The sequence below is a fragment of the Nerophis ophidion genome, linkage group LG09 (assembly GCF_033978795.1).
Source record: "Nerophis ophidion isolate RoL-2023_Sa linkage group LG09, RoL_Noph_v1.0, whole genome shotgun sequence".
NCBI classification, from domain to species: Eukaryota; Metazoa; Chordata; class Actinopteri; order Syngnathiformes; family Syngnathidae; genus Nerophis; species Nerophis ophidion.
This window is the reverse complement of record NC_084619.1, coordinates 12,727,990-12,746,806: the sequence shown is the minus strand read 5'-3', so window position 1 is coordinate 12,746,806 and position 18,817 is coordinate 12,727,990. Positions and strand designations below refer to the sequence as shown.

At 41.1% G+C, this 18,817-nt stretch overlaps 1 protein-coding gene across 3 annotated transcripts in view; it reads left to right on the top strand.

Annotated features, from left to right (window-relative positions):
- hmgcll1 (3-hydroxymethyl-3-methylglutaryl-CoA lyase like 1) overlaps positions 1 to 18,817 on the top strand; it is a 69,660-nt gene that overhangs the window by 15,433 nt on the left and 35,410 nt on the right. For all 3 annotated transcript variants that reach the window (XM_061910341.1, XM_061910339.1, XM_061910342.1), the window contains 2 exons: positions 2,258 to 2,321; positions 3,748 to 3,936. In XM_061910341.1, coding sequence (XP_061766325.1) covers positions 2,258 to 2,321; positions 3,748 to 3,936 — 253 coding nt within the window. The remainder of the gene's footprint in view (positions 1 to 2,257; positions 2,322 to 3,747; positions 3,937 to 18,817) is intronic.

Genomic DNA, 18,817 nt, shown 5'->3' with positions numbered 1-18,817 from the left:
CCACATGTTGTACTTGACTTCCGTGGACGCAGTAAGAGACTGCAAGACATAGTAGATAAACAGACACACAGGTCACACTGAGGGTGGCCGTATAAACAACTTTATCACTGTTACAAATATGTGCCACGCTGTGAACCCACACCAAACAAGAATGACAAACACAATTTGGGAGAACATCTGCACAGTAACACAACATAAACGCAACAGGACAAATACCCAGAATCCCATGCAGGCTACAATATACACCCCGGCAGCCCCAACCCCGCCCCCTATTGTAGTCCGGACGAAGTAGTGCTGCAAGGGGTTCTGGGTATTTGTTATGTTGTGTTAATGTTGTGTTACGGTGCAGATGATCTCCCAAAATGTGTTTGTCAATCTTGTTTGGTGTGGGTTCACAGTGTGGCACATATTTGTAACGGTGATAAAGTTGTTAATACGGCCACATTCAGTGTGAGCTGTATGGCTGTTGATCAACTATGTCTTGCAGCCGCTTCCGTGGGTCTGCAGAAACTTATGCAATATGTGACTGGGACGACACAATGTTTGTATGGTGGAAAAGCGGACGAGACGACAGTTTGTAGAAGACGCTAAAGGCAGTGATATCATGGCACGCTCTTAATATTGTTGTCCGAGTAATAACCGGGAGAATGATTCCCCCGGGAGATTTATTACCCCGAGAGATTGTCGGAACGGCCACTGAAATTCAGGAGTCTCCCGCAAAAATCGTAAGGGTTGGCAAGTATTTTGCTAGGGTGAGAAAGCCATTCATAGCATGATGTCTCCACCCCCATGCTTCACAGTAGGTTTGGTGTTCTTGGGATGCAACTCAGTATTCTTCTTCTTCCAAACACAACGTGTTGAGTTTATACCAAAATGGATACATGGATGATACAGCAGAGGATTGGGAGAATGTCATGTGGTCAGATGAAACCAAGATAGAACTTTTTGGTATAAACTCAACTCGTCGTGTTTGGAGAAAGAAGAATACTGAGTTGCATCCCAAGAACACCATACCTACTGTGAAGCATGGGGGTGGAAACATCATGATTTGGGGCTGTTTTTCTCCTTAGGGGACAGGACAATTGAACCGTGTTAAGGAAAGAATGAATGGGTCCATGTATCGTCAGATTTTGAGCCAAAACCTCCTTCCATCAGTGAGAGCTTTGAATGGTTGACCAAATACTTATTTTCCACCATAATTTACAAATAAATTCTTTAGAATTCCTACAATGTGAATTTCTGGATCCCCCCCCCCTCATTCTGTCTCACAGTTGAAGTGTACCTATGATGAAAATTACAGACCTCTGTCATCATTTTAAGTGGGAGAACTTGCACAATCGGTGGCTGACTAAATACTTTTTTGCCCCACTGTATATTGATGCATTGTTGGTTATGGTTTTGAATTCTGATCCAACAACTGATATTTTTTAATGATTTCTGCCAATGGTGTGCCTCCACATTTTTTCAATGAAATGTGCCTTTGCTCAAAAAAGGTTGGAAAACACTATCATGCAGCCATATTCAAGAAAATAAAAAAGCATGGAGACTTGGTAGTTTGCAAAGAACCAGTGATGATGTCACAAAGAGCTGACAGGGCTGAATGCGGACTGACTTCCGAGTGGGGAGTCGAATGCGGGCCAAAAAGCATGTTTTTGTTATAATAACATGTTACAGACGCTGTTGAACTCAGGCAGTGTACGAATAACAAGACAAGATTGAGTCAGCGATGTTTTGTTTGGGCACAGCGGAAAGATTGGAAAACGACATAGTTCCTTGTGGGGTCGTTTGGGCGCAGGCAGAACAACCACAACAGGAGATAAAAACATTGGTGTATATGAAACATTTGTGGCGGTCCCTGCTGGTTGTGTTCAAACTGCTTTGGGCTAAAAGGAAAGACGTGTTCTGAAAATATCTGAAGTTGTTAAGATAATTGCTCAATGAATAATGTCCAATTAGCTGTAATACCTGCTCCTGCAAAGACGTTTGGGTTGATGGCAGCCATGGCAACGCTCCCGGAAAAGTAGATACAGGAGATACACAAACAGCTCTTGATTTGTGATCATCAACATCTGTGTTCCTTGTTACAAATACCGTTTGAACTGGATCATCACCAGATTATAATCACCAGTCTTTGCACATAATGAAAAGTTCAGCAGGGTTTTTTTTGAATGTTTCTCACACATAAATAACTTTGCCTGGCCTCTGCATCATGTCTGCATAATTATTGTGCAAATTAATGACAGTGGTTCTTTTGCAGATACGTTTCTTGTGCCCTTGGTTGCCCTTACGAGGGAAACATAGAACCTACCAAAGTTGCAGAGGTGAGTAATATAAATATTATTTTATATGTGAATGTGAGTGTGAATGTTGTCTGTCTATCTGTGTTGGCCCTGCGATGAGGTGGCGACTTGTCCAGGGTGTACCCCGCCTTCCGCCCGATTGTAGCTGAGATAGGCGCCAGCGCCCCCCGCGACCCCGAACGGGAATAAGCGGCAGAAAATGGATGGATGGATGGATGGCTAAGTCTTATATATTATGTGTAAACGGTAGAGATGTGCGGTTTGCGGTCTCATCCGCGGAATCCGCGCGTCGGGTGGTTGACATGACGAAACAATAGATTTTAATTAGATTCGGGCGGGTGGCGGTTGAACCATCCGGAAATATTTGATATGCATGGTTCTGTGATCGATATCCTTTGCCATTCAAAGAGCCATTTAAGACCCGTGTCATAAAGCGAAAAAGACATTAAGAGACGCTATTATTCTCCTGAATGACTGCCGGTTGTCACCCAGATAATAAGTATTAGGGCGTGCTATGAAGCCGTGCCTTCTACAACATGTACGATCTGCTTGTCAGTCCAGCAACATGTTGTGTGTGGCTTCCTTGGCAACACGCACACGACTGCAAGGCATACTGGGCGACACAGAGTACACTAATGGTTGTGATATAAACAATTTTAACACTCTTAGTAATATGCGCCACGCTGTGAAGCCACACCAATTAAGAACGACAAACACATTTCGGGAGAACATCCTCACAGTAACACAGCATAAATGCTACACAACAAATACCCATAATCCTTTGTATTCATGACACCTCCTGACTATTTTATACATCCCGCTAGCAGCAAACCCCGTCCCTTCCACCCCCACGTGCGTCTGTAAGGTGGGCGGGGTTGGGGGTGTGGGGGTGTAAAATATGAGTCACGGATACAAAGGATTCTGGGTATTTGTTGTGTTGCGTTTATGTTGTGTTACTGTGACGATGTTCTCCCGAAATGTGTTTTTCAATCTTGTTGGGTGTGGCTTCACAGCGTGGCGCATATTAGTAAGTGTTAAAGTTGTTTATATCACAACCATCAGTGTACTCTGTATCACCCAGTATGCCTTTCAATCTTGAACGTGTAATTGCGGAAGCTGCACACAACATGTTGCCAGACCAACAATCGGTTCATACTTGTTGTTGAAGGTGTCTAAGGCAATGGCTTCACAGCATGCCCATATGTAATCAGGATAAACGCAATAGAAGAGTCCAATTGTCATCATCATTCTGTGAAACAGGTTAAAATAGCTCTGTGAGTGGTAAAGACGAACAACCTCTGATGTAATTCAGCGGGCGGGTACGGTCCTGATAAAATGTTGGTTCGGGTGGACGGCGGGTGGATGACGACTTCGGTGATGCGGATGCGGATGATATAATTGCCTATCGGCGCATCTCTAGTAACTTTGTAACATTTTTTCCCCTCAGGTGGCAAAGCGGTTATATGAGATGGGATGCTACGAGGTCTCTCTGGGGGACACCATTGGCGTGGGCACTCCCGGTACCATGCGGAAAATGCTGCAGTGTGTGTTAAAGGAGATTCCGCCCAGCGCTGTGGCGGTTCACTGCCATGACACATACGGGCAAGCGTTGGCAAACATCCTCACCGCACTTCAGGTGAGAACTCACCCCACAGTAGCTCCAACTGTTACATGTTCTCATGTGGTCAGGGATCAGTAATTAAAACGGCTTTTAGCATGTAGAGCATGGGTGTCAAACTCTGGCCCGCGGGCCAAATTTGGACCGCCATGTAATTTTCTTGAGGTAATATCAAATTAAGATTAGAGCTGGCCCGCCAGTATTATACAGGGGCGGTGCCGCTGTAACAGCGCATTTGCCAACCCTCCCAAATTTCACTGCCCCTCCCGTAAATCTCCCGGGGCAACCATTCTTCCGAATTTCTCCCGATTTCCACCCGGACAACAATATTAGGGGCGATCCTCGAAGGCATTACCTTTAGCGTCTTCTGCAACCTGTCGTCACGTCCGCTTTTCCGCCATACAAACAACGTGCCAGCCCAGTCACATAATATATGCGGCTTTAACACACACGAATGAATGCAAGGCATACTTGGTCAACAGCCATACAGGTCACACTGAGGGTGGCCGTATAAACAACTTTAACACTGTTACAAATATGCGCCACACTGTGAAGCCACACCAAACCAGAATGACTAACACATTTCGGGAGAACATCTGCACCGTAACACACGTAATACCCAGAACCCCTTGCAGCACTAAGTCTTCTGGGATGCTACAATATACACCCCCGCTACCACCAAACCCCGCTCCCCCATTTTTATTTACATTTTATTTGATAGGCCATTGATATTTTTTACTCATTATTATAATTTGAAACTCGATTTTGTATGTGACTATAAAGTTATATAAGCCTTGCTTGTTTAATATTCAATGCAATTTTTTGTTTAAATTTTATTTGATATGCCATTGATATTTTTTAATAATTATTGATAGGTTGACTGGCAACACTAAATTGGCCCTAGTGTGTGAATGTGAGTGTGAATGTTGTCTGTCTATCTGTGTTGGCCCTGTGATGAGGTCGTGACTTGTCCATGGTGTACACTACCTTTCGCCTGAATGCAGCTGAGATAGGCTCCAGCGACCCCAGAAGAGACAAGCGGTAGGAAATGGATGGATAATTTGAAACTCAATTTTGCATGTCACTATGAAGTTATATAAGCCTTGTTTGTTCAATGTTCAATGCAAAACTTGTTTGGGTCCCTATTAAAAGGTTAATTTTTTCAACCTTGGCCCGCGGCTTTGTTCCGTTTTAAATTTTGGCCCACTCTGTATTTGAGTTTGATACCCCTGGTGTAGAGCAAGGGTGTCGAACTCATTTTAGATTGGGGGCCACATGGAGAAACATCTAATCCCAAATGGGCCGGATTGATAAAATCCTGGCATGATAACCTAAAAATAAAGACAACGTGAGATTGTTTTCTTTGTTTAAAAATAGAACAAAAACATTCTGCAAATGTACAAATCATAATGTTGTTGTTGTTTTTTTTACACTTACATATTGTGGTTAAAGACCTACTAAAACCCACTACTACCCACCACGCAGTCTGATAGTTTATATATAAATGATGAAATATTAACATTGCAACACATGCCAATGCGGCCTTTTTAGTTTAATAAATTGCAATTTTAAATTTCCCGCGAAGTTTCGTGTTGAAATAGTCGCGGTATGATGACGCTTGCGTTTGACGTCTCAAGTGGTACCGGACATTATTTTCCAGCCCGATCCAAGCTGTAAGTCAATGGTTCCCAAACTTTTGCAGGCTGGCGCTCCCTTGGCTCCCCAGTGAATTCCTAGCGCCCCCCCCCCCCTCCCCCCACAGACACATATGGAAACAAACACCTCTTTCTTGATATTTGGTATGCTGCAATTTGAAAAGAGAAAGGTTAAATACAAATTTGTATTTCACAAATAAAACCCAATTTAGTAAACCAATTTATTTTTTAGCAGTTTTAACTGTTTCAGCAACATAGAATGGTAAATAAACATTCCACCAGTAACCTTCATTGTCTAACACTTAATATTAATGGGATGGATGTGCTTGGTGCAGGGACATAAGCTTCTCAACATCAGGCTGGAACTCACTAAGAAGAAATCGTAGATCCCCGCGGTCAGTAATTTTCAGTCGGTTTCTTTGCTTGGAAAGAAGCAAGGCGACTGCACTGAAGCCCCGTTCTACTAAATATGATGTTGGTGTGTGGTAACCGGACCCTGATGCGTCGTCCACTGACTCGTCCTGCTGCATGTGTTGTGTACAAATCGTCAAACAAACGTTCGAACTTCTGACTTCGACTTCGGACTGCCGCCCCCCTACCGCCCCCTTCTTCCTCACCGCCCCCCCAGATCTTTCCACCGCCCCCAGGGGGGCGGTACCGCCCACTTTGGGAACCACTGCTATAAGTAGTCTGCTTTAATCGCATAATTACACAATATTTTGGACATCTGTGTTGCTGAATCTTTTGCAATTTGTTCAATTAATAATGGAGAAGTCAAAGTAGAAAGATGGAGGTGGGAAGCTTTTAGCCTTTAGCCAAACAAACACAGCCGATGTTTCCTTGTTTAACAGAGCGGTCAAGCGAACATGGATCCCGACCACATGTCAACCGGCAGGTTTCGGTGAGAAAATTGTGGTAATAAGTTGGCTCTTACCGTAGTTATGAACGGAGCTTGCAAGAGAATCCACAGCTGCAGGAAGGACGACGCAAACTCTCCGCTCATGTCTACGGTAAGAGCCGACTTATTGCCACCATTTTCTCACAGAAGCCTGCTAGTTGACATGTGGTAGGGAATAGTGTTCGCTTGACCGCTCTGTTCCATAGTATAACTTCACCGTCATCTTTAGGAAATGTAAACAAAGAAACACCGGCTGTGTTTGTGTTTCTACAGCCGGCCGCAATACACCGCTTTCCACCTACAGGTTTCTTCTTTGTAGTCTCCATTGTACATTGAATAAATTGCAAAAGATTCAGCAACACAGATGTCCAGAATACTGTGCAATTATGCGAGTAAAGCATAAGACTTATAGCTGGGATCGGTACTGGATCAAAATGTCCGCTACAATCCGTAATGTCACGCCCACGCGTCATCATACCGCGACGTTTTCAGCAGGATAATTGGCGCGAAATTTAAAATTGCAATTTAGTAAACTAACCCGGCCTTATTGGCATGTGTTGCAATGTTAATATTTCATCATTGATATATAAACTATCAGACTGCGTGGTCGGTAGTAGTGGGTTTCAGTAGGCTTCTAAAGTCATGTGCTGCACAGTTCTAGAAACACATACAGTGGGGCAAAAAAGTATTTAGTCAGCCAATTGTGAAAGTTCTCCCACTTAAAATGATGACAGAGGTCTGTAATTTTCATCAGAGGTACACTTCAACTGTGAGAGACAGAATGTGAAAAAAAAATCCAGGAATTCACATTGTTGGAATTTTAAATAATTTATTTGTAAATTATGGTGTGAAATAAGTATTTGGTCAACCATTCAAAGCTCTCACTGATGGAAGGAGGTTTTGGCTCAAATTCTGACGATACATGGCCCCATTCATTCTTTCCTTAACACGGATCAATCGTCCTGTCCCCTTAGCAGAAAAACAGCCTGAAAGCATGATGTTTCCACCCCCATGCTTCACAGTAGTTATGGTGTTCTTGGGACGCAACTCAGTATTCTTCTTCCTCCAAAAACGACGAGTTGAGTTTATACCAAAAAGTTCTATTTTGGTTTCATCTGACCACATGACATTCTCCCAATCCTCTGCTGTATCATCCATGTATCCATTTTGGTATAAACTCAACTCGTCGTGTTTGGAGGAAGAAGAATACTGAGTTGCATCCCAAGAACACCACACCTACTGTGAAGCATGGGGGTGGAAACATCATGCTTTAGGGCTGTTTTTCTGCTAAGGGGACAGGACGATTGATCCGTGTTAAAGAAAGAATGAATGGGGCCATGTATCGTGAGATTTTGAGCCAAAACCTCCTTCCATCAGTGAGAGCTTTGAATGGTTGACCAAATACTTATTTTCCACCATAATTTACAAATAAATTCTTTAAAATTCCGACAATGTGAATTCCTGTATTTTTTTTTCACATTCTGTCTCTCACAGTTGAAGTGTACCTATGATGAAAATTACAGACCTCTGTCATCATTTTAAGTGGGAGAACTTGCACAATCGGTGGCTGACTAAATACTTTTTTGCCCCACTGTAGATCTTGTCCATTGGTTTTCTGCCATGCCGCTTACGTGGAGTGATTTCTCCCGATTCTCTGAACCTTTTGATGATGTTATGGACCTTAGATGTTGAAATCCCTAAATTTCTTGCAATTGTACTTTGTACATTGTTCTTAAACTGTTTGACTATTTGCTCACGCAGTTGTGGAGAAAAGCGTGTACCTCGTCCCATCCATTCTTGTGAAAGACTGATTATTTTTTGGGAAGTTGTTTTTATACCCAATCATGGCACCCACCTGTTCCCAATTAGCCTGCACACCTGTGGGATGTTCCAAATAAGTGTTTGATGAGCATTCCTCAACTTTATCAGTATTTATTGCCACCCTTCTCAACTTCTTTGTCACGTGTTGCTGGCATCAAATTCTAAAGTTAATGATTATTTGCAAAAAAAAATGTTTATCAGTTTGAACATCAAATATGTTGTCTTTGTAGCATATTCAACTGAATATGGGTTGAAAATGATTAACAAATCATTGAGATAGGCGACCGCAACCCCAAAAGGGAATAAGCGGTAGAAAATGGATGGATGGATGGATGGATGTATTCCGTTTATATATACAGCGAACACAATTTCCCAACTCATATGGAAACTGGGTTTGTAAGTGCGCCTCATAGTCCGAAAAATATGTACATTTTTTGGAGGAAGAATAATACTGAGTTGCATCCCGAGAACACAAATATGAAAATTACAGACCTCTGTCATCATTTTAAGTGGGAGAACTTGCACAATCGGTGGCTGACTAAATACTTTTTTGCCCCACTGTAGCTCTTGTCCATTGGTTTTGGAGTGATTTCTCCAGATTCTCCGAACCTTTTGATGATATTATGGACCTTAGATGTTGAAATCCCTAAATTTCTTGCAAATGTACTTTGAGAAACATTGTTCTTAAACTGTTTGACTATTTGCTCACGCAGTTGTGGACAAAGGGGTGTACCTCGTCCCATCCGTTCTTGTGAAAGACTGAGCATTTTTTGGGAAGCTGCTTTTATACCCAATCATGGCACCCACCTGTTCCCAATTAGCCTACACACCTGTGGGATGTTCCAAATAAGTGTTTGATGAGCATTCCTCAACTTTATCAGTATTTCTTACCACATTTCTCAACTCCTTTGTCACGTGTTGCTGGCATCAAATTCTGAAGTGAATGATTATTTGCAAAAAAAATGTTTATCAGTTTGAACATCAAATATGTTGTCTTTGTAGCATATTCAACTGAATATGGGTTGAAAAGGATTAACAAATCATTGAGATAGGCGACCGCAACCCCAAAAGGGAATAAGCGGTAGAAATTGGATGGATGGATGGATGGATGTATTCCGTTTATATATTCAGCGAACACAATTTCCCAACTCATATGGAAACGGGGTTTGTAAGTGCGCCTCATAGTCCGAAAAATATGCACATTTTTTGGAGGAAGAATAATACTGAGTTGCATCCCAAGAACACACATATGAAAATTACAGACCTCTGTCATCATTTTAAGTGGGAGAACTTGCACAACCGGTGGCTGACTAAATACTTTTTTGCCCCCCCGTATAACGGCAGACCCTATAAGTGGCCGTGGAGCAACTCGAGTCTTTCCACAAGCTGACATGAATCCATATGTGTAGGTAATGCAGATATGGCTGTATCAGATCTCTGGGCCACATTGTCATAAGGGGGCCGGCCGGGTCAGAAGATGTGAGAGGCGGGGGTCAGCACAAAGGCTCACCTATTCACTGTCTGTTGTTCAAAGCACTGCCGGTTCGGTGGATAGAAGAGCCTGAAGGGAGAGAGGTAGAGAGAGAGGAGGAGTGGGGGCTCCCAACTCATCTATGGCTTTCCTGACAATGCTGCGTTTAAAGGCCGTCGGAAAACGATCTTTTCATTCGCTCTCTGCTGTGCGTGTGATGAACGGCCGTGCAGCTGTAGGAATAAGCTTTGTTGTAGACTTATATAGACACGTGTCTTTTTTTTTTTTTTTTTACCAGACTGTAAACTTTTCATTTTAGGAAAGCACATCGGATAGGCACCGAAAATTCTCATGGCATTTACTCCTACGCCCCTATGTAATATAGACTACTACTAATTAAATATGATTGGCTGTTTGAGACGCTCATTAAAGTAGCCACACTTCGACGTCTGCTTTTTGAAGTCCGGATGAGATAGTGGGGGTTTGACAAAAAAAAAATAAAAACACAAGGGGTGGTGACACAAATAATATTTAGAGCGATTCATCTCAGCTGGCTATTCTCTGTTAAAATACCGGCAGCCGGGGCTACTTTGTTGACCATTTGCTCACCTATAAACAAAATGAAAATGAAAGATTTTTATCATATATCCTTTCAATACTGTGTGCCAGAGGTCCACGCCACCAACTGGGAGAGTAATGAATTCCCCCAGCGCTGTCAGCCTTGAGTCACCTCTTTTGTTCCTGATAAAGACATTCCTTAGCCTTTGTACAATCCCCCCGCCGCACGCTCCCCCCACCAAAAAAGGACTGGGGGGGCCGGCTTTGTTCCTGCCATACTCCTGGCAGTTCACACAATGACAACTTATGTACTTGAATTTCACAGGCTTGACATGCAAAATGATTAATTTTTAAATGGGTAAGAGCAAAGTATTGGTATAATGAAGTACGGCCTCTTTGTGCTGCTACTTAAGCTATCACAATGGCATGAATATCAAAATTATGGCTGGCAAATTATTTAAAAATGTCGTCGTGAGTCATCGCAGTTTGTTCATAGTTAACTGAAAATTAATCACGATAATTGCAGATACATGTAATGTTTCATCGTTAATATGTGTACCCTAAACAAATCATTTTCAAGCGCCACCCACACTGGGTTAAAGGCCTACTGAAACCCACTACTACCGACCACGCAGTCTGATAGTTTATATATCAATGATGAAATATTAACATTGCAACACATGCCAATACGGCCTTTTCAGTTTACTAAATTGCAATTTTAAATTTCCCTCGGAGTTTCTTGTTGAAAATTTCAGGGAATGATGAAGTGTTTGCGTGACGTCACGGACTGTAAGGAAAGTAGTCTGCTTTAACCGCATAATTACACAGTCTTCTGGACATCGGTGTTGCTGAATCTTTTGGAATTTGTTCAATTAATAATGGAGAAGTCAAAGTAGAAAGATGGAGGTGGGAAGCTTTAGCCTTCAGCCACACAAACACACGGTGATTCCTTGTTTAAAATTCCCGGAGGTGAAGCTTTACTATGGATCAGAGTGGTCAAGCGAACATGGATCCCGACTACATGTCTACCAGCAGTTTTCGGTGAGAAAATTGTGGTATAAAGTCGCCTCTTACAGGAGATCAGCGGAGCTTGCGCCGTCCATGCAGCTGCGTGACTTCCTTCAGAGGCTCTGGCGTCAAGACACCCGTGGCCACACCCCTCCGACTTCGGGTACTATATAATCTCACTAAAACACTAGCAATACAATAGCAGATAAGGGATTTTCCAGAATTATCCGAGTAAATGTGTCTAAAAACATCTGAATCGCTCTCACTTGCCCTCGCCTGTTTTTTTTTCTCTTTTCTAGTCCTTCACTATCAATATCCTCATCCACAAATCTTTCATCCTCGCTCAAATTAATGGAAAAATTGTCGCTTTCTCGGTCCGAATTGTTCCTACTGTTGGTGGCTCAAATTGTAAACAATGTGAGGATGTGAGGAGCCCTACAACCAGTGACATCACGCGCACATCGTCTGCGACTTCTGGGAAAGGCAAGGCATTTTCTATTAGGGACCAAAAGTTGCGAACTTTATCGTCGATGTTCTCTACTAAATCTTTTCAGCAAAAATATGGCAATATCGCGAAATGATCAAGTATGACACATAGAATGGACCTGCTATCCCCGTTTAAATAAGAAAATCTCATTTCAGTAGGCCTTTAATGAAGTGTTTCTAAACATGATGCTTATAGTTCAACACAAAAAGGACATAAACACTCTTTTAATTACTAAAAAGAAATACTTGCAGACCATGGGTGTCTTGCAGGATTTGGTATTTTCTAGGAATACATAATTTGTATTCCTGCTGTAGGAGCACTTGCATTCAGAGGAGGAGCTACATCATGTTACCAAAGATACCAGTTTTGCAAGTTGATAACAAAATATGAATTGTCACGATCATGGTTTGATCTTCAAAGATGTCCGGTAATGTAATCTGTGATATTTTTACTTGAATAAATGCTTCTGATATCTTGTACATTAAATGTTGTACAAAATAATGTTATAATTTACTGCGTGACATTGTTTGATCCTTCTGTATTTATTAATAAAATGTAATATTTGGCCTGCTAAACATTCTGTAATTGCGGACAATCAATCAGAGCATGCTATAGAAGAGTATACACTTTAACTCAATCTGCCACAAACATTTATTAAGGTAGAAATATCACAGACTATATTACAAAATTTATTTAACAATAGTACTATAATTAATATTAAAATGATGGCTGTCAAATGTTTAAAACATTAAATCATGATTAATTACAGTTTGTTCATAGTTAACTGAAAATTAATCACGATAATTGCAGATACATGTAATGTTTCATCATTAATAAGTGTACCCTAAACAGATAATTTTCAAGTTTTTTTTTACCATGACTGAATAATTAGTTTGCTTTAATAAAGATTTTATAAACAATATGCGTTTAGGGTTACAGCTCAACACAAAAAGGACATAAACACGCTTTAAATTACAACAAAAAAATACCTGCAGTCCATGGGTGTCATGCAGGATTTGGTATTTTTTGGGAATAAATAATTTGTATTCCTGCTGTAGGAGCACTCTCAATCAGAGGAGGAGCTACATCAAGTTACCATCGATACCAATTTTGCACGCTAATAACACAAATATGTTTGGTAATGTAATCTGTGATATTTTTACTTGAATAAATGCCTCTGATATTTTGTACATTACATGTGAATTATATTTCACTTCACTTCACATGTTGTACAAGTTAATAGTATACGCTGCTGAATGACAATGTTTGATCCTTCTGTATTTATTAATAGAATGTAATATTTGGCCTTCTGGATATTCTGTAATTGGGAACAATCAATCAGAGCATCCTATGGAAAAATAGGATATACACAAGTTTTTAACAAAGCATGATCGTAATGTAAGAACATGTTTCATTTTGTTATGATAGTCAGACGAGAAAAAAAAAACATAAAAAAAACATCAGTCAAATAAGTACAGGCAAATATTGACATGAAGTCACTAGAGATGTAATGACGCTGAGCAAGCATTTATCCAATGACTGTCTAGTTTGGCTGTAGTAGAACAACCCACTCTATGCGCTCCCATTAAAGTCAATGGAAGCTCAGCTTCAACACTGTTTAAAGGCCTACTGAAATGAGATTTTCTTATTTAAACGAGGATAGCAGGTCCATTCTGTGTGTCATACTTAATCATTTAGCGATATTTTTGCTGAAAGGATTTAGTAGAGAACATCGACGATAAAGTTAGCAACTTTTGGTCGCCAATAAAAAAGCCTTGCCTGTACCGGAAGTAGCAGACAATGCGCGCGTGACGTCACCGGTGTGAGGGCTCCTCACATCCTCACATTGTTTATAATGTGAGCCACCAGCATTAAGAGCAATTCGGACTGAGAAAGCGACAATTTCCCCATTAATTTGAGCGAGGATGAAAGATTTGTGGATGAAGATATTGATAGTGAAGGACTAGAACAAAAAAAAAAATAACTAAAAAGCGAGGGCTCCGGGCGGTGGCAGTGTGAGCGTTTCAGATGTAATTAGACACATTTACTAGGATAATTCTGGAAGATCCCTTATCTGATTATTGTTTTAATAGTGTTTTAGTGAGATTGTAAAGACATACCTCAGAGAGAAGCCGAGGAGCCAAGCTCACAGCTGCCTTTTTTTGACAGCTACTTACTGCAGGAGGACGCATAACCCACTGATGTCTCCGGTAAGATATATATCACAATTTCCCCATCCAAAAACATGCTGGCCGACGTAGAGAAACATGTTCGCTTGACCGCTCTGTGTTAAAGCTTTACAACAAACAAACAAACACAGGCTGTGTTTCGGTGCTAAAGACAGCTGCAATACACCGCTTTCCACCAACAGCATTGTTCTTTATAGTCTCCATTATTAATTGAACAAATTACCAAAGATTCAGCAACACAGATGTCCAAATTACTGTGTAATTATGCGGTGAAAAGAGACGACTTTTAGCCGTAAGTGGCGCTGGGCTAATAGGTCCCCTCCAACCAATAACGTCACAAACACGTCATCATACGGCGACGTTTTCAACAAGAAACTCTGCGGGAAATTTAAAATTGTAATTTAGTAAACTAAACCGGCCGTATTGGCATGTGTTGCAATGTTAATATTTCATCATTGATATATAAACTATCAGACTGCATGGTGGGCTTCACGGTGGTCGAGGGGATAGTGCGTCTGCCTCACAATACGAAGGTCCTGCAGTCCTGGGTTCAATCTGTGTGGAGTTTGCATGTTCTCCCCGTGACTGCGTGGGTTCCCTCCGGGTACTCCGGCTTCCTCCCACTTCCAAAGACATGCACCTGGGGATAGGTTGATTGGCAACACTAAATTGGCCCTAGTGTGTGAAGGTGAGTGTGAATGTTGTCTGTCTATCTGTGTTGGCCCTGCGATGAGGTGGCGACTTGTCCAGGGTGTACTCCGCCTTCCGCCCGATTGTAGCTGAGATAGGCGCCAGCGCCCCCCGCAACCCCTAAAGGGAATAAGCGGTAGAAAATGGATGGATGGATGGACTGCGTGGTCGGTAGTAGTGGGTTTCAGTAGGCCTTTAATGCATTGTGACTCTACCACAATGAATGAGAAGAAAGTCTCGTCAGCTGTCGCAAAAGTAGCTGATTCTGAACAAAAGTACATTCTTTACCACCTTTTTTTATTTTTTACATTTTAGGGGAAGCTGAGCTACCCTTGCTGTCTTAGAATTATCACTGAATCATAATTACATCCATCCATTTCCTACCGCTTATTCCCTTTCGGGGTCGCGGGGGGCGCTGGCGCCTATCTCAGCTACAATCGGGCGGAAGGCAGGGTACACCCTGGACAAGTCGCCACCTCATCACAGGGCCAACACAGATAGACAGACAACATTCACACTCACATTCACACAATCAACCTAAAAAAAAAATTACGAGCACTTATTTTTTATTTTGTATACATATTTTGAAAATTCAACATCAGAACTTTATTCTCCAGTTCAAAATGTCTTTTTTCAAGTACAAAATGTAATTTAGCTCCATACAAAGCTTTCCATTTGTTGGCAATCAGTAATTTTTACATTCTTCTGATAACTGTCTCTGAGAACATGTTCCAGGCACCAGGATTTGACTTGAGCAGGTCTGAGATGTCTTTAGTCATAAAACTCAGTAATCCGTGTCAAAGAAAATTAACGACACCCTGCCTAATTTTTCACCCTTAAACAAATCACAAGGTGGAAATATCATTTATTTGGTCTGTAAAAGTTTGTTTTGTTCTGCCAGTATTTGGACTTTGTAAGCTTATTTATGTATCGGTGGAAAAGGTTGATATATGTGTCAGCCGTCCCCCCCATGACAGCTCCTTTCAACTCGCCAGTTTATGTAGCTGTGGCTAACGCATCGCTGCTTCATATCGTCCTGTGAATACACGCTCTCTCTTTCTGTTCCTCTGACGCACTTTTAAAACCAAAATGGGAGCTTGTCCGTCTTCGGCCCCGTCAATTGTAAGTGTATAATGTCAACAAGCGTATCCTAAAAAACCAATGCACGTTTCAGAATACACTGTCTTTACACAGGAATGCATTGTTTTCATACTGCCACAGCTCTGTGAATATGGCTTTCTAATGCCGAGTGCACATCTGGTTTCTGGGTACGACGAAGCTAACTGAGAGCACTGGCAAGCGTGAGATGCTGACCGCCGCTTCTCGCACGATTAGCGTCCAAAGGAACACGGCACGCTGCTGAAAGGCTCTGTTTTGTTCCTTTCGGAAACCCGAAGACCCCCAGCCCTGCGCGGTCTGCAGCTGAAAGTGAGAGGATTGGCATGGTAGATTACAACTCTGTGTTTATACAACACAAAAAAAAATCTGCCGAGTACAATATCCTGCTCTGGCTTTGACCAAGGTCTGGAAATGTCGTGCACTGAACACACCAAAGTCGAGCCCCCCACCGCCACCTTCCACCTCACCTCCTGCACCCCTCGCGCCTTGCCAACACAAACAGCAATTACGACGAGCTTAGACAGCCCCTGGAAGAAGTAAGTTCTTGTCTTTTAATTTCGCTCGCTTGATCCTTCTCCGCGGGGTGAAAGTCCTTCATGACCCACCGCCACTGAGAGTATCAGTGTGTTAATTTGGTCCCCCTGTGGGACCTCCAACCCTGACATCTGGCTCTGCTGTGGAAGCTGGAAAACATCTTTAATATTCTCACGACAATCCCCCGCGTACATGTGGAAAACATCCTGGGAATTAATGAGAGTTAAAGCTCATCTGGCGTCACCAATTTTTTTGGTTTAAAGAAACAAGAGGGTAGGAAATTCATTCTTCCTACAGCGTCAACATCAAAATTTGTGTCTTCATGTTTCGAAGATGCTTGTGGTTAAGGTTTCCAGCAAACAAGTACAAACACATAATTAAGGCCAGAGACTGGGAGTGGTTGGCATTCAAGAAACAATATTATGACAAAGCACAACAGCTAATATATGTTACCAAGAAAAACAATGACCTTGCTCACATGATTCTGAAAAAACTAAGATGGGCAGTTTTGATTAACACTAGCTAAGAGGTGTTTCCGCATTAACCAAAGTTTAAAGGGGCACTGCACTTTTTTTGGGAATTTTGCTTATTATTCACAATCATTATGACAGATGTATTTAAAAAAAATGCATTCGAACGTGTAAATAAACGTAAATAAAAAGTCAGCTTACAGCAGAGCCCACGGGAACTCCACTATTCCGCCCATTAAATCTTTAAAGGCCTACACTGTAAAAAAAATAAATCCTATTTTTATGGTTAATTTACTCAAAATTTCTACTGTAATTTTTCTATTTTTTTTAAATAGTTTATAAAACTGTAGAATTGAAGACATTATCTGTAAAGTAAATAAACAAACCGCCTGTTATTTTAAGTAAAATGTCAGTAATGACAAACTATGTATATTTAATTTTTTTTTACAAAAAAATACCAAATTAATAATTCATATCATTTTCTGTTTTCTCAAATGACTTTAAAATAATGTAAGATTACAGTAATTAACTTTCATTTAATATGTAGCTTGTTGTATAAAAGTCTATGTCCGTACTAACAATCTAACAGTTTTATGTGTAATTTTAAGGAAAATCTTATTTTTTAAATATTTATTTGTATTTTTATATTCACGTTGAAAAATATTTGTAGCCTGTTGTATAAAGGTTTATGCTCACACTAACAATTTAACATTTTTCTCTGTAATATGACACACGTTGGTGACTGCAAGACATACTTGATCAACAGCCATACAGGTCACACTGAGGGTAGCCGTTTAAACAACTTTAACACTGTTACAAATATGCGCCACATTGTGAACCCACATCAAACAAGAATGAAAAACACATTTCGGGAGAACATATTCATCGTAACACAAAATAAACACAAAATAACAAATACCCAGAATGCCATGCAGTGCTACTCTTCCGGGCTACACCCATGCAACCACCAAACCCCGCTTACCTCAAACGACGCACGGAGGGGCGCGGAGATGTGGGGTGGTGGTGGGTGCATGGTATTCTGGGTATTTGTTCTATTGTGTTTATTTTGTGTTACGATGAAGATGTTCTCCCGAAATGTGTTTGTCATTCTTGTTTGATGTGGGTTCACAATGTGGCGCGTATTTGTAAAAGTGTTAAAGTTGTTTGTAGAGCCACCGTCAGTGTGATCTGTATGGCTGTTGATCAAGTATGTCTTGGAATCAATATTGTATGACAAACGAAGCCTTGCACAACATACCTCCCGGTCGGCACGCTGCTTGTTTGGTGAATGAGCGAACGCGATGAAAGGTTGTCGAAGGACGATGAAGGCAGTGCTTTCACGGCACCACCTTAAAATATTTGTGCGGTCGATATCGGGACAAAACTTCGCAAGGGGCACAGGAAGTCTCTCAGTAAAATCGGGAGGTTTGACAACTATGTTGCCAGGTCTGGATAGCCATTCAAAGAAAGTGAATCCACTTTTCACGTAGTTTCGACATCCAGTGGCCCCCAGGTAAATTGTGTTTGAAACCCCTGATCTTAACAATTCAGAAAAAATCTGTAAAATAATGGTATTTTTCTGTGGAACTGCCAGCATTGTCACTTCATTAAAGTTGGTTGATCGTAATAATTTGGAAAAACTGTAGAATAAAGGTATTTTTCTGCAGAACTGCTTACATCGTCACTTTATTAAAGGTGGTTGATCTTAATAATTGAGTAAAAATCTGTAAAATTACGATATTTTTCCGCAAAACATTTTATGAACATTTCTGTAAATATAATGTTTTTGATCATTATTTGGTTTACAGTGTTTTACTTAAATTTTATGGTTTTCGTTTGGCAGCCATAGCTGCCAGTAGATGACCGTTTTTTACATAATTTTTTAAAAAGTGTACTGAAATGAGATTTTCTTATTTAAACGGGGATAGCAGCTCCATTCTATGTGTCATACTTGATCATTTCGCGATATTGCCATATTTTTGCTGAAAGGATTTAATAG